The sequence below is a fragment of the Bufo gargarizans genome, chromosome 4 (assembly GCF_014858855.1).
Source record: "Bufo gargarizans isolate SCDJY-AF-19 chromosome 4, ASM1485885v1, whole genome shotgun sequence".
Lineage (NCBI taxonomy): Eukaryota > Metazoa > Chordata > Amphibia > Anura > Bufonidae > Bufo > Bufo gargarizans.
In genome coordinates, this window is record NC_058083.1 from 527,918,326 (window position 1) to 527,931,916 (window position 13,591).

Below are 13,591 nucleotides of genomic sequence, written 5' to 3' on the forward strand. Positions count from 1 at the left end.
GGGCCATATTAAAAATATAATCCAAAAACACTGGCATATCCTTCAAAATGATCCAATTTTAAAAAAAGACCTGCCAACAAGGCCTCCTGTAGTTTTCAAAAGAGCGGACAATCTTACCAACAAACTAGTTCGTAGTGCCAGTCTTGCTACTAGCAAAAATAAAAATCTTACTAGTAGCAATAAAGGCAGGTTCACATGGTGCGGCTTTTGTTTGCCATGCAAAAACCGCAACCTAAAAGACCGAGCGAGATCTGTAGACACCATTGCAATTAAAAAAACCAAAGATACCACCTTGAAAATTAGAGGCCGTTTTTCCTGCAACAATGTTGGTATAATTTATTTGTTGGAATGCCCTTGTGGGCTCCAATACGTTGGCAGAACCACACGAAGTTTAAAAACTCGGGTGCAGGAGCATATCCGCAATATCAAAAAAGGTCTTGAGACACACAGTGTCTCATTGCATTTTAAGATCCATCATAATAAAAATCCTAAAGGTTTGCGGTTTTTTGGATTAGAATTAGTACATACCCCAATTCGAGGAGGGGATTATATTGCCCTAATAAATAAAAAAGAGGTGGAATGGATGTTCCTTTTGGGCACCATCCAACCGCAGGGGTTAAACATTGAGTGCGAAGTTAATGCTTGCTTATTTTAAATGCTTATTTTAAAGGTTTATTTTTCGCATTTATTTTTGCGATTTTATTTCCGCCACTCTATTAGTTTCTGTTTTTGCTGTATTTTATTTGTTCAATTTTAGTCTGTTTTTTATGTGTGTTTTATGCCCAGTTTATCAATTTAATGACGTGGGATGGGGGAGGTGTTTCTGCTAATTTAAAACCCAGCGGTATCCTGTTACCAATCAATGCCCCAGACGAAGCAGCATTGCGAAACCCGGGTCGGGCTTTTTAGATATTTCACATGCAGTTTTAGCTGTAATTCTTTGTTTTATCAAGTATATTAAATACATTTTCATCTGACCCCTTGGTGCGTATTACATCTGTGATTCCTCTACTGAAAGCGTTCTGAAAGCTGTGGTTAGTTACCATCTAGGCATAGGAGTATTCAGTCGGTTGATTGAAAAATCCTATGCTGACGTCTCTGGACTTCCTCCCTTTCGATCTGCCCGGCTGCTTGTGAAGATTTTGCCAGGATCCTTTTTGCAATTTTCCAGAGAAGTTCTGTGAGTACAATTGTCTTGCAGGCGTGCACCATGTCCTTTTTTACTACACTATAGTGTTTTCCTTCCAACAGAACCCTATAGGAAATATCGTTTAGATCTCTACGTGCACTTACCTATCTGGAATCCTGTGAGTATATCCTGTTCATATGGTGCGTTTGATGTTTGAACTCGCTACACCATAGTGCGTTTTCTATACCACAGATTTCCATACCAGTGAAGGTTGTAAAGTTGGTCTGTGATCCCAATGGTTTAAGACTTTCATAAGGGAGCTTACATTTACAAGAAGATTATTTTCCTGCAGCGCAATCCTCCTCCACATTTATCAAGTATAAATGGATGGCTGACAAGAGACGTATGAGTGGTCCGGACCTGAGAGTGGGTGATTCTGTGTGGCTGTCCACAAGAAAAATTAAGTTGAATGTACCTTCTTGGAAGTTGGGTCCAAGGTTTATTGGTCCATATAAGATCTCTGCCATTATTAACCCGGTAGCATTTTGTCTTGAACTTCCGCAGGCTTTAAAAATTTCTAATGTTTTCCACAAATCATTGCTGAAGAGATATGTCGAACCTGATGAGCCGTCCTGATTGCCTCCCGCTCCTGTCATGGTGGATGGTAATCTTGAATTTCAGATCTCCAGGATAGTAGACTCACAAATTTTCCGTAGATCCCTCCAATATCTCGTTCACTGGAGGGTTATGGTCCAGATCAGAGAATGTGGGTTTCAACAGCCGACGTCAATGCTAGTCGCCTTGTGAGAGCCTTTCACAGGGCTCATCCGGATAAGGTCGGTCCTGGGTGTCCAGAGGTCACCTGTAGAAGGGTGGGTACTGTCACGATCCCACCCGTGACAGAGGTTAGAAAATCTGAGAGACTTGCATCACGTGAGGTTATCTGACAGCCTCTCGGTTTTCACTTTGCAGTGTTGTTGTTGGTATGACCACACCTCCTGTTTCAGGTGTAGCTTGTGGTCATTACTGCTCCTCTATTTAGTCTGGAATCACACTTCTTACTATGCGGTTGATATTATCTGCCTGGAGTTGGAAGAGCTGGTGTATTGTCCTCTTCTGAGTTCCTGCTCATCCATTTTCTATTGAAGATAAGTGTACCCCCCTTTGTATTTTGTTGTCCCCTTTTGCTCATTGTTTCCTACGCCTGAGGGAGAGGCTGGTTCGTTCATATGGGATGGAACCAGTGGTCTCAGACCCTGTCACTACATCTAGGGCTTTTCAAGGTTTCTAGGGCCTAGGTTTCCGGTGTATGAATATTCCCACCTTCAGGGTTTATTCATACTGACAGGAGTCAGCGTTAATTTTAGGGTTTCCTAGGTGGTGACCTAGGTGGTTGTCATACTGGTGTTCCTCTCCTCCCCCTACTTTTTGACACTTCCTCTGTTAGCTCCCGTGATCGCAAGGTATCTCTGTGATAAGAAAGCTGCAGGGTCTTAGCACGCCCTGGTCAGCACTGCCTGTGTGCAATGCTCCCACAGGGGGTTGGTTTCCCCTTTGACTAGGGCTGTATGCACCGGTTACAGTGGAACTCATGCAGGAGCCCACAGCAATGCACTGATTTAGAATGCTATGACTCTGCATGACCTTACTGCTACAGAATCATACTGACAGCTTTATGTCAGTATGATTCTGTAGAAGTCGTGGATGAAGCATGGACTGTGCCATCACAGATATACCATGAATGTGTGAATGAGGCCTTATATTGGGCTGAAAGATGAGAATGGACTGCTGTATGTGGTACACTGCCGTGTGTGTCCTCTGTAATGTGGCATATAGCAGGGGCGGCTGACTGACTGATATATCATATTATAATCACCAAACTGGTATATATGACACAAAAAAGTCATCTCCATTGTACTAGACTTGTTGTGATACCAAATTTTTTATTCGATTTCGATACTATAAAAAAGTATTGCGATACTCGATACCATTGGATAACAAATAAACCAAAAAAGCCACGTGCATTCCGCATTTTAAAAAATGGCGAATCGCGCAGTTTTTATTAATTTTTTCTGTTCCGGCGTTCACCGCATAGATTTTTTGGGCGTGGCGATATGTGATATGTTTATTTATTTATTGTTTATATATTTTATATGTGAAATTGGGAAAGGGGGTGATTTATACTTAATATTTTGGTGTGTTTTTTTTTTACTTTTTATTTAATAACTATTTCCCCCCCTTAGGGGCTAGAACCTGGGATCTTCTAATCCCTTGGCCTATTCACCCTAATAGATCTCTATCAGGGTGAATAGGACTTTACACTCTCCCTGCTGCTCTGTGCTCTGTGCACACAGCAGCAGGGAGCCGACTATGGCAGCTGGGGCTTCAGTAGCGTCCTGGCTGCCATGGTAACCGATCGGAGCCCCAGGATTACACTGCTGAGGCTCCGATCAGAAGCTGCCACTGCCACCATGATTTTAATACAGGGGGGTTGAGAGGGGCGGGCGCACTGTGCCACCAATGATTTTAATGGGGTGGGGGGTTGAAGGGGGGAGGGCGCACTGTGCCACCAATGATTTTAATGGGGTGGGGGGTTGAGGAGGGGAGGGCGCACTGCGCCACCAATGATAATTAACCCTTAATACAGGAGGCGGGTACTGGCAGCAGATCAGCGGCAGTGCGGCACCTGAGGGGTTAACTGCCGCTGATTGCAGCTCCCTGTCAGGGGCAGGGTGCCAGCTATGCGATTCTGCTGCCGACACCCGCCTCCTGTATTATGTGTTAAAGATTACCTTATATGGGTCCAGACTTTAAGTAGCAGGAGCAATGGGGAGGAGACATCAGCTTCTCTCCTGAGAGTTCCTTCTCCCTGGCTGTAGCGCTGTCCCATCGCAGCGCAGCGCAGGGAGAAGGAACGCCCAGGAGATAAGCTGCTGATGTCTCCTCCCCATTGCTCTGATAGTAATTAGCATATGGAGCAGGAGACAGTAATGGGGCACAGCGGGCGAACGGAGTGGCGCCCAGGAATAATAGTAAGTGCTGGGACATCGCTGGGCGCCGCTCTGTGTAGCCTGTTACTTAAAGTCTGGACCTAGGAAAAGTCCTATCATTGGTGGCGCAGTGCACCCGCCCCTCTCTCCTCATTGGTGGCGCAGTGCGCCCGCCCCTCTCTTCTCATTGGTGGCAGCAGCAGCACAGAAGGAAGGAGAGACTGCTTCCTTCTCCCCTGTGCTGCTGAGGGAACATGAGCGCAGCCCAGTATCGAAAAAATGGAAATCCTGGTATCATATCGATACCGGGACAAAAGTATCGATTGGGTATCGAAATTTTGATACCTGCAACAACCCTACATTGTACTCAATCAGTAGTCCTCTATAATTCCCAATTCCTGAATCAGTTTTCTTTATGAAAAATGTTCTTCCGTATGCAATTCTGCTCTCAGTCCTCCTTCTTTCCTTCAGGTTCCTTAGGTGCAGGACTCTCTTCTTTTGAAAGACAATGGTCCTTTCCATCAATGACCCACCAAGGATGGAGAAGGACAGAAACCACATGGCTGCAAGGATATTAGACCTCACCCTGGAGATCATCTCCTTGATAACTGGAGAGGTGAGAGTCTCACATGACATCACTCTTATCTCTAGTAATAAACCAGGGAAATGTCTGGAAAGGTGAAGGATTCTTAGAATCTCTGTAGTGATCGGCATCTCCCCATACACAGGATTACACAGTAGTGAAGAAGTCGTCTGGTGAGTGTGTGACACCCCGTGTGTCAGGAGGATGGAGCAGGACCCAGAGTCCCATCACCGAGCCTCCACCTCATTCCCTGATACATGAGCAGAAGATCCTAGAACTTACCACCAGGATCACTGAGCTGCTGAGCGGAGAGGTGAGCGCTGCTGGGAATGCTGGGACATTATACAATAATGACAAGGGAGGGATCTGGTAATGACTATCCTTGTGTTGTCAGGTTCCTATAAGGTGTCAGGATGTCGCTGTCTATTTCTCCATGGAGGAGTGGGAGTATTTAGAAGGACACAAGGATCTGTACAAGGACGTCATGATGGAGAATCACCAGTCCCTCACATCACCGGGTAAGAGGAGACCTTCCATGACTGTAGAGGAGAGAACAGTCCTGAGAGTCAGATTCCCCATCATCTGATCATCACATATAGACAATGTATTCAGTCACTGTGTGTATTTCCTATTGGTTAATGTAGAGGGTTCGGCATCCGGAGAACATAGTAAAACTTCAGGCTTTATGATATATCCAAATAATATTTCACAGACACGATCACTTACTTGTTTCAGGCCAACTATGGGGCCCTTAGTCCCATCATTTCCATACACAGTGCATGTAATAGTATAAAACAAGATTGTAGCCAAATGCGATTTCCCATAGAGATAGGTGCCCAAAGTACAACTCAGAGGACCACATATTGTGCATAAGTTTATACAGGTACCACCCCAAGCTGTCATGTGACCTCTATAAACTCTATGGACCAGATAACTATATAGCAACAAATGGGAAGTTAAATATACATCATACAAATACACTCCTCAGCATTGAAATTTTAACACTAAGAAGGAAAAGTCGTGAAATCACAGAATCGATAAACATGTTCATGATCTGCAAATGATAAAAAATGGAAACAAAATAGTCAAAGCATCTCAGTTTATCCAGTATCAAGTATTAGAGCCATGCGCAGAAATACACATGCCTATATGCCTTGGCATCAGTGAGGTTATCAAAGGTTGTCTGAGGAAGGTTCTGCCCCCCCAAATGCACATGGGCAAAAGATCTGCTGCTGGCCAGATGTGCTCGATGGAAGACAAGTCTGGAAACGCTGCAGGCCATGGTAGCACATTTAGACCTTGCAGGCTGCTTACTTTAGCATGAGCAACATGAGGCCTGATGTTGTCCTGTTGAAAAATGGCTCCTGAGACTCTGGAGAAATGACCGTACCACTGGTTCCACATACAGATGCATGTAATGCCGAGCTGGTAGTATATATGAAATGAAGATTAGAGGGGTCTGGTTACAGTACTTTATGCCACCTGCCTGACATCATAGTCCTAGTAGTGGGACTAGTGTAACATTCCCTTGTGAAAGCCATTGCATGGTGTTGACCATGTGTTCTCCAGAGTCCAGACCTATCTCCGGCTATCATTGTGTCTGAGACAAAAGTTTGACTCATCGCTGAAGAGGACAGACCTCTATTCCAGCCTCTATTGCTGTCTTGCTGTGCACCATGATAACCTTTGAGGGCGGTGGAGTGAGGTCAGTGGAAGACCTGTAGCTGGATGTGTGGCTTGTAGCACAATATCGTTCAAAAATGGCCTTGGAAAAAATCTAAAGGTGGCTTCAATGTAGGTTGTTCTAAATTGGCATCTTCAGGGACAAACATAAGAAGTTAGGGTTAAAAACTGTCAGCTGTAGCCATTTTGGTTGCCAGTGAAAAACTACAATGGTACAAGCCCTCTGCATGTGGATGTATCACATTGTAGGTGCATTCCCATTCTGAGAGACAGAATAAATAAAAAAAATTCAGGAAATCACATTGTATGATTTTTAAAGAATGTATTTGTCTTGCACTGCTGAACAGAAGTATTTGAACACCTGAGAAAATCGGTGTTAATTATTTGGTACAGAAGCCTTTGTTTGCAATCACAGAGGTCAAACGTTTCCTGTAGTTCTTGACCAGGTTTGCACACACTGCAGCAGGGATTTTGGCCGACTACTCCACACAGATCTCCTCTAGATTTGTCAGGTTTCAGGGCTGTCGCTGAGCAACACGGAGTTTCAGCTCCCTCCAAAGATGTTCTATTGGATTTAGGTCTGGAGACTGGCTAGGCCACTCCAGAACCTTGATATGCTTCTTACGGAGCCGCTCCTTGGTTATCCTGGCTGTGTGCTTCGGGTCGTTGGAAGACCCAGCCACGACCCATCTTCAATGCTCTGACTGAGGGAGGAAGTTGTTGCTCAAAATCTCACAATAAATGGCCCCATTCATCCTCTTCTTAATACAGTGCAGTCATCCAGTCCCCTTCACATAAAAGCACCCCCAAAGCATGATGTTAACCCCCCCCCCCCATGCTTCACAGTAGGGATGCTGTTCTTGGGATGCAACTCATCCTTCTTTTTCCTCCAAACACGACGAGTGAAGTTTAGAACAAAACGTTTTACTTTGGTCTCATCTGACCACATGACTTTCTCCCCGGCCTCCTCTGGATCATCCAGATGGTCATTGGCAAACTTCAGACGGGCCTGGACATGTGATGACTTGAGCAGGGGAACCTTCCGTGCAATGCGTGATTTGAAACCATGACGGCGTAGTGTTCTACCGACAGTGACCTCTGAAGCTGTGGTCCCAGCTCTCTTCATGTCATTGACCAGCTCCTCCCTTGTAGTTCTGGGCTGATTCCTCACCTTTGTTATCATCAGTGATACCCCACGAGGTGAGATCTTGCATGGAGCCCCAGTCCGAGGGAGACTGACAGTCGTCTTTAGCCTCTTACATTTTCTAACAACTGCTCCAACAGTTGATGTATTTTCATCAAGCTGCTTGGCAATTGCCCTGTAGCCCTTTCCAGCCTTGTGGAGGTCCACAATTTTGTTTCTGGTGTCTTTTGACAGCTCTTTGGTCTTGCCTATGGTAGTAGTTGGCGTCTGACGGACTGGCGGGTGGACAGGTGTCTTTAAAGATCTCAGACAGGTGCTACTAAGTTAGATTAATGAGTGGAGTAGAGGTGGACTTTTTAAAGACACAGTAACAGGTCTTTGAGAGCCAGAATTCTTGCTGTTTCTCAGGTGTTTAAATACTTATGTTCAGCAGTGCAAGACATCTTTACTGCCCCTTCCTAGAGGGGCGCCTTTCTTTTTCCTAAGAATTGGCAAGAAAACTCCACTATGCCCTATGTCAGATAGTCAAAAGAATCTCCCTGTTGACAACTTGTGTGAGAGCAGTAAGCGTTTGTACTGCCCTGAGGAGGAGGTGGAGGAGGAGGCTGCAGACCCCAGGCATAGCTGTGTTGGTGGTAGTAGTTGTGACCCCATTATCTGCGCTATTTGCGTTGGGGGCAGCGACAGTGGCATTCGGGGAAGAGCAGGGGGGGGGGGCAAAGAATCCACTATGATATCCCAAGGTCTGATAGAAGCAGAAGGGAGAGTGAGGATTCCGATAACAATTGTGTGCTGTTGGGAGCCAGATCGGGGTTCTGTGGAGGAGGCAACATCAGAGGAGGAGGGTGATGGCAGCAGCACGAAAGAGCAGAGGCCACGTCTGCTTCGTGATCTGGTGATGCTGCTAACACAGTGAGTGGGTAGGGCCCAAAACGTGCCAGACCTAAGCCCAGCTCGGCTGCCTCTACCCCTGCGCAAGTATCTCCCGTCTGGCAGTTTTTCTCCTTGCTGCCAGAAGACAAAAGCATTGAATTGTGCAAGAGCAAAATAAAACGAGGGCAGGCAAACACAAACATAGGCACCACTGCTCTATTAAACCACATAAAGCGGCATCACCCATCCTTTGGGCAAAGTCAGCCATGGACAGCCAGCCACTGAGGCAGGAGTTCCCTCCTTTTCCCGGTCCAGCTTATGGCAACCAGGCCACATCTACGAGCAGTACAGTGTCTTTCACATCATCATCATTCCTTTCCGCTTCTCCTGCTCAGACTGCTCATCCTCCTCCTCTCCATCGCCAGCAATCGATACTGGAATGCGTGGCTAGGAAGCAACTCTACAAGCCCAGCAATCCGAGTGGCCAAGATGCTGGCGGTGCAGTTGCTGCCGTACCACTTAGTGGAGTCTGCTGCCTTTTAGGATCTTGCCATGCCACTTGGTAACCATCAGGTACCTTCAAGCCAATTTTTTATTTTTTTTTATCTCTTAACACTGTGTGTTTAAACATCATCTGCCCCCGATCAGGCACAATTTTTTAAAGCTTTGGAAAATAAAAAAGCATGAGACACGTGCTGGCGTGATTTTTAAACACATTGTACGTTAACGCAGTGAAATGTGCACTTACCCCCAGTTATATTTGTCAGTGTCACTTAGACATCATTTTCTGTTGCTGTCATAGCGTGCCAAAGCTTGGGGAGGGAAGGAGGGGGAATCATAAAAAATAAAAGAAATGAGATAACAAGGTTTCCTAAAAATTTTAAGTCCTAGGACGCTACAGGAGCAACTTTGTTTGGTCCAAACCAAACTTTTTCTAAAAATTTGGCGAGTTGGACGCAAAACGGATCTTGACTTCGCTCATCTCTAATTTAATACATACAGACCTATAATTGTACATAGCAGCCCATATACAAACCTGTTAACCAATAGGAGGAGCGCTATTAGGTCACGTCACCAGGTAGAGGTTGTGGCTCCTACGTAGACTGTGCCCGGTCTCATTACAATTGTATATAACTAATGTAATGTCTGTACAGATAAGTCTGATAAATTATCCCAGAATGCTGACCTACTGAATTGTTAGGCCACCTGGTGTCATAACCAGCCCAATGCAGATTTTCCCCAATAGCCAGTCCACCCCTGGGGGAGAGGTCTACCACTTCTAAGCAGCCCAAAATCTAAAATCCACTTCTGCCTGTAGAAATGTGTTCACTTCAGGCTACCATGCTGCATTTGCTTCAACTCAAATCTACGATGAACCTTTTTTGTGGGCTTTCTTTTTTAAATGTTGTTGTATGGTCTCTATCTCTACAAATGATTATATTCTGGGACCTCTACAAAGAAAAAAATCTCATGAGCACTATGGGGAAAAATTACTAAGACTATTGCTTTATATGCAATGTCTGCTGGAGTAAAATCCACCAAAATTCTTAATAGGTGCATGTCTCTTAATAATTGTGGCACACCTAGGAAGGTCTATGCATGATAAACTGAAATCTAGCTTCAAAGGCTATGTACACCTTCGGGGGAATTTTTTTTATTATTGCATTGTACTTATTTTGAGATAAAATAATTTTTTTTAATTTGTCTTTATTACTAATATGAAGCCCTTTTTTCTGTATAGAGCTGAGATGCAGAGGGATCAGAATTTTCTCTCTGCTCCATCAGCCAGCTAATCTGACGGCTCCTTATCTCTGCTCTCTGACATTATAAACACTCATGTTTTCTGTGGGTTTTCTTTTTATAAGTGAATGTGATTTACTGTAATTACGGAAGTTGTGAATTAGGGTGAGTTCACATCTGTGCTAGTTATTTCCTTCGTTATGCTCTGTTAGTCTACTTTCACACTCGCGTTTTGGCTTTCCGTTTGTGAGATCCGTTCAGCGGTCCAAAACGGATCAGTTTGCATTCTAATGCATTGTGAATGGAAAAGGATCCGCTCAGAATGCATCAGTTTGCATCAGTTCAGTCTCCATTCCGCTTTGGAGATGGACACCAAAACGCTGCTTGCAACGTTTTGGTGTCCATCTAATGAAACTGAGCCAAATGGATCCATCCTGGCACACAATGTAAGTGAATGGGGACAAATCCGTTTTGACTGACACAATCTGGCACAATAGAAAACGGATCCGTCCTATATTGACTTTCAATGGTGTTCAAGACGGATCCGTTTTGGCTATGTTAAAGATAATACAAACCGATCCGTTCTGAACAGATGCAGACGGTTGTATTTTCTGAACGGATCTGTCCATGACGGATCCACACAAAATGCGAGTGTGAAAGAGCAGAACAATGAAAATAACGAAAGTGCCGAATTTGGTACATAACTGAGCCGAACGGAAATAACCAGACTTTATTGACTACAATAAAAAAAAAAATTTACCGGACAAAAAAAGTCCTGCATGCAGCACTTTTTAACTTTTTTTTTTTTAAACGAAATCTGTGATGGAGCCTCCAACACAGATGTGAAAAACCCATTAATGGTTTTCTTCTATCTTCTATATACAGTGTACTTGTCTCCTGGCTTACTATTGTATCATTAAAGCTTAATTTATTTATTTTTTTTATAAAAATTCTTTATTTAGAGTATTTGTATTATTTTTTTCCAGTTAAAGATGGAATGAGCGACTCCCATAAACATCTCCGTTTATCTCCCTATCATGAAGTAGAAGATACTAATACCACAGAAGATAATTCAATAACTCCTAATGTAGCCTTAGTCCTTCACAATGGAGATCTATCCACCGATACCACTGGTCTCAAGAAACCTTCATCAAATCTGGTTGGCAAAACAAGAACGAAACAGAAGCACGGGAAAATATTTCCATGTGAGAAACATTTAAAAAAGAAATCTAATATTTTCTTGAATGAGAGAAATTATAAAGCTAAAAGGCCATTTTCATGCTCTGAATGTGGAAAATGTTTTGCTAGGAAATTCCTTCTAGTTGCACATCAGAGAAGTCACACAGGGGAGAAGCCATATTCATGTCCTAATTGTGAAAAATGTTTTAGTCAGAAATCATGTCTTGTGAACCATTTAAGAATCCACTCAGGGGTGAAGCCATTTTCATGTAGAGAATGTGGAAAATGCTTTATTCTAAAATCAGATCTTGGTAGACATCAGAAAACTCACACAGTGGAGAAACCATATTCATGCTCAGAATGTGGGAAATGTTTTAGTCAAAAATTATATCTTGATAGACATCATAGGTTTCACACTGGAGAGAAGCCATTTTCATGTTCAGAATGTGGTAAATGTTTTATTCGGAAATCAGATCTTGATAGACATCAGAAAACTCACACAGGAGAGAAACCATTTGTATGTTCTGAATGTGGGAAGTGTTTTTGTAGGAGATTAAATCTTAGGGACCATATACGAGTTCACACAGGAGAGAATGTATCTATGTGTCCTGAATGTGGGAAATGTTTTAGCCGTAAATCAAATCTTGAGGAACATCTAAGAATTCACACAGGAGAGAAGCCATTCTTATGCTCCGAATGTGGAAAGTGTTTCCGCCTGAAATCAGGTGTTGTTCAACATCAGAGGACTCACACAAGAAAGAAGCCATAGTGATGTTCAGATTGTGGAAGGAGTAGTGCTTAATTGTAGGACCTTCTGCCAAACAGTGCCTCCTGATGTCTAGATAACATATTGCATGAACCTTATACACTATACTATACAATATAACAAAGACTACAAGTCACATGTCCGTTGACCATTGGATTATCTGCACCAGTCACATCTTACTTCTTAAGGACCCTTCTAGAGATCAATAAACGTGTTCAGGTTTGACGAATGTTTCAAAAAGTTCATGTCGGACCCAAACTGTTGGGCCGAACCAGATTGGCTCCAATTGCAATTTGTATATAACACCCACATGTATGAGGGGGATGAAGGGCAACTGTAGCATAAACAGCATGACCTGGCCGACATTGAAACAACAGATGCTCTCTGCTGAGGCTGGTGCATGACAAAATTGTTCATAGTTTTCTGGTGCTCGTACTTACATAGTTACATAGTCCATAAAGACATACTGTAAGTCCATCAAATTCAACCAAGGGATAGTTGGGGACGCGAATCCCAGAAGGAAGTGAGACTCGGATTTCTACACGTTTTCATAAGCATTAATGTTGTTTACTTTTAAGACTTTATCTAAACCCTTTTTAAAACTGTCCCCTGTTCCTGCTGTGACCACGACCTGAGGAAGTCTGTTCCACAGCTTCACAGTTCTTACAGTAAAGAAGCTTTGATGCTTCTGGAGACAACTTTTTCTTCCCCGGTCGGAGGCAGCGGCCCCTTGTCTTTTGAGGGAATTTTACATGGAACAGTTCTTCATCGTATTTTTTGTATGGCCCATTTATATATTTGTATGGGTTAATCATGTCCCCCCTTAGACGTCTCTTCTCAAGACTAAATAAATTCACTTATTTTAATCTTTCTTCATAACTCAGACCCTCTATGCCCCTTATCAGCTTAGTCGCTCTCCTCTGTACTCTCTCCAGCTGCAGTGCGTCCTTTCTATGTACTGGTGCCCAGAACTGAACTGCATATTCCAGATGAGGCCGCACCAGCGCTTTGTAAAGTGGTAATATTACATTCCTGCCCCATGAGTCCATGCCTCGTTTTGTGGCCTTAGAAGCAGCTGATTGACATTGTATGCTGTTATTTAATCTACCATCTACAAGGACACCCAAATCCTTTTCTATAAGTGACTCTCCTAGTGTTACATCACCTAGGACATATAAAGCACAGAGATTATTACTACCAAGATGCATAACTTTACATTTATCCACATTGAACCTCATTTGCCAAGTTGATGTCCAATCACTCAGAGCGTTCAAGTCAACTTGTAGTATATGGACATCTTCCATTGACTGTACAGCACTACACAGCTTAGTGTCATATGCAAAAATAGAGATGGTGCTATTAATCTTGTCCTCAATATCATTAATAAATAAATTAAATAATAGAGGGCCCAGCGCTGAACCTTGGGGTCACCATTTATAACACCGGACCATTCTGAATAGGAATCATTGACCATAACTCTCTGGACACGGACCTTCAGCCAGTT

At 43.5% G+C, this 13,591-nt stretch overlaps 1 protein-coding gene across 1 annotated transcript in view; it reads left to right on the forward strand.

Annotated features, from left to right (window-relative positions):
* Window positions 1–4,991: 4,991 nt before the first annotated feature.
* LOC122934791 (gastrula zinc finger protein XlCGF26.1-like) overlaps window positions 4,992–13,591 on the forward strand; it is a 39,124-nt gene continuing 30,524 nt past the window's right edge. Inside the window, exons 1-2 of the mRNA XM_044290494.1 lie at window positions 4,992–5,015; window positions 5,097–5,220. Of these exons, the coding sequence (XP_044146429.1) occupies window positions 5,136–5,220 (85 nt within the window). The 5' untranslated portion in view covers window positions 4,992–5,015; window positions 5,097–5,135. The remainder of the gene's footprint in view (window positions 5,016–5,096; window positions 5,221–13,591) is intronic.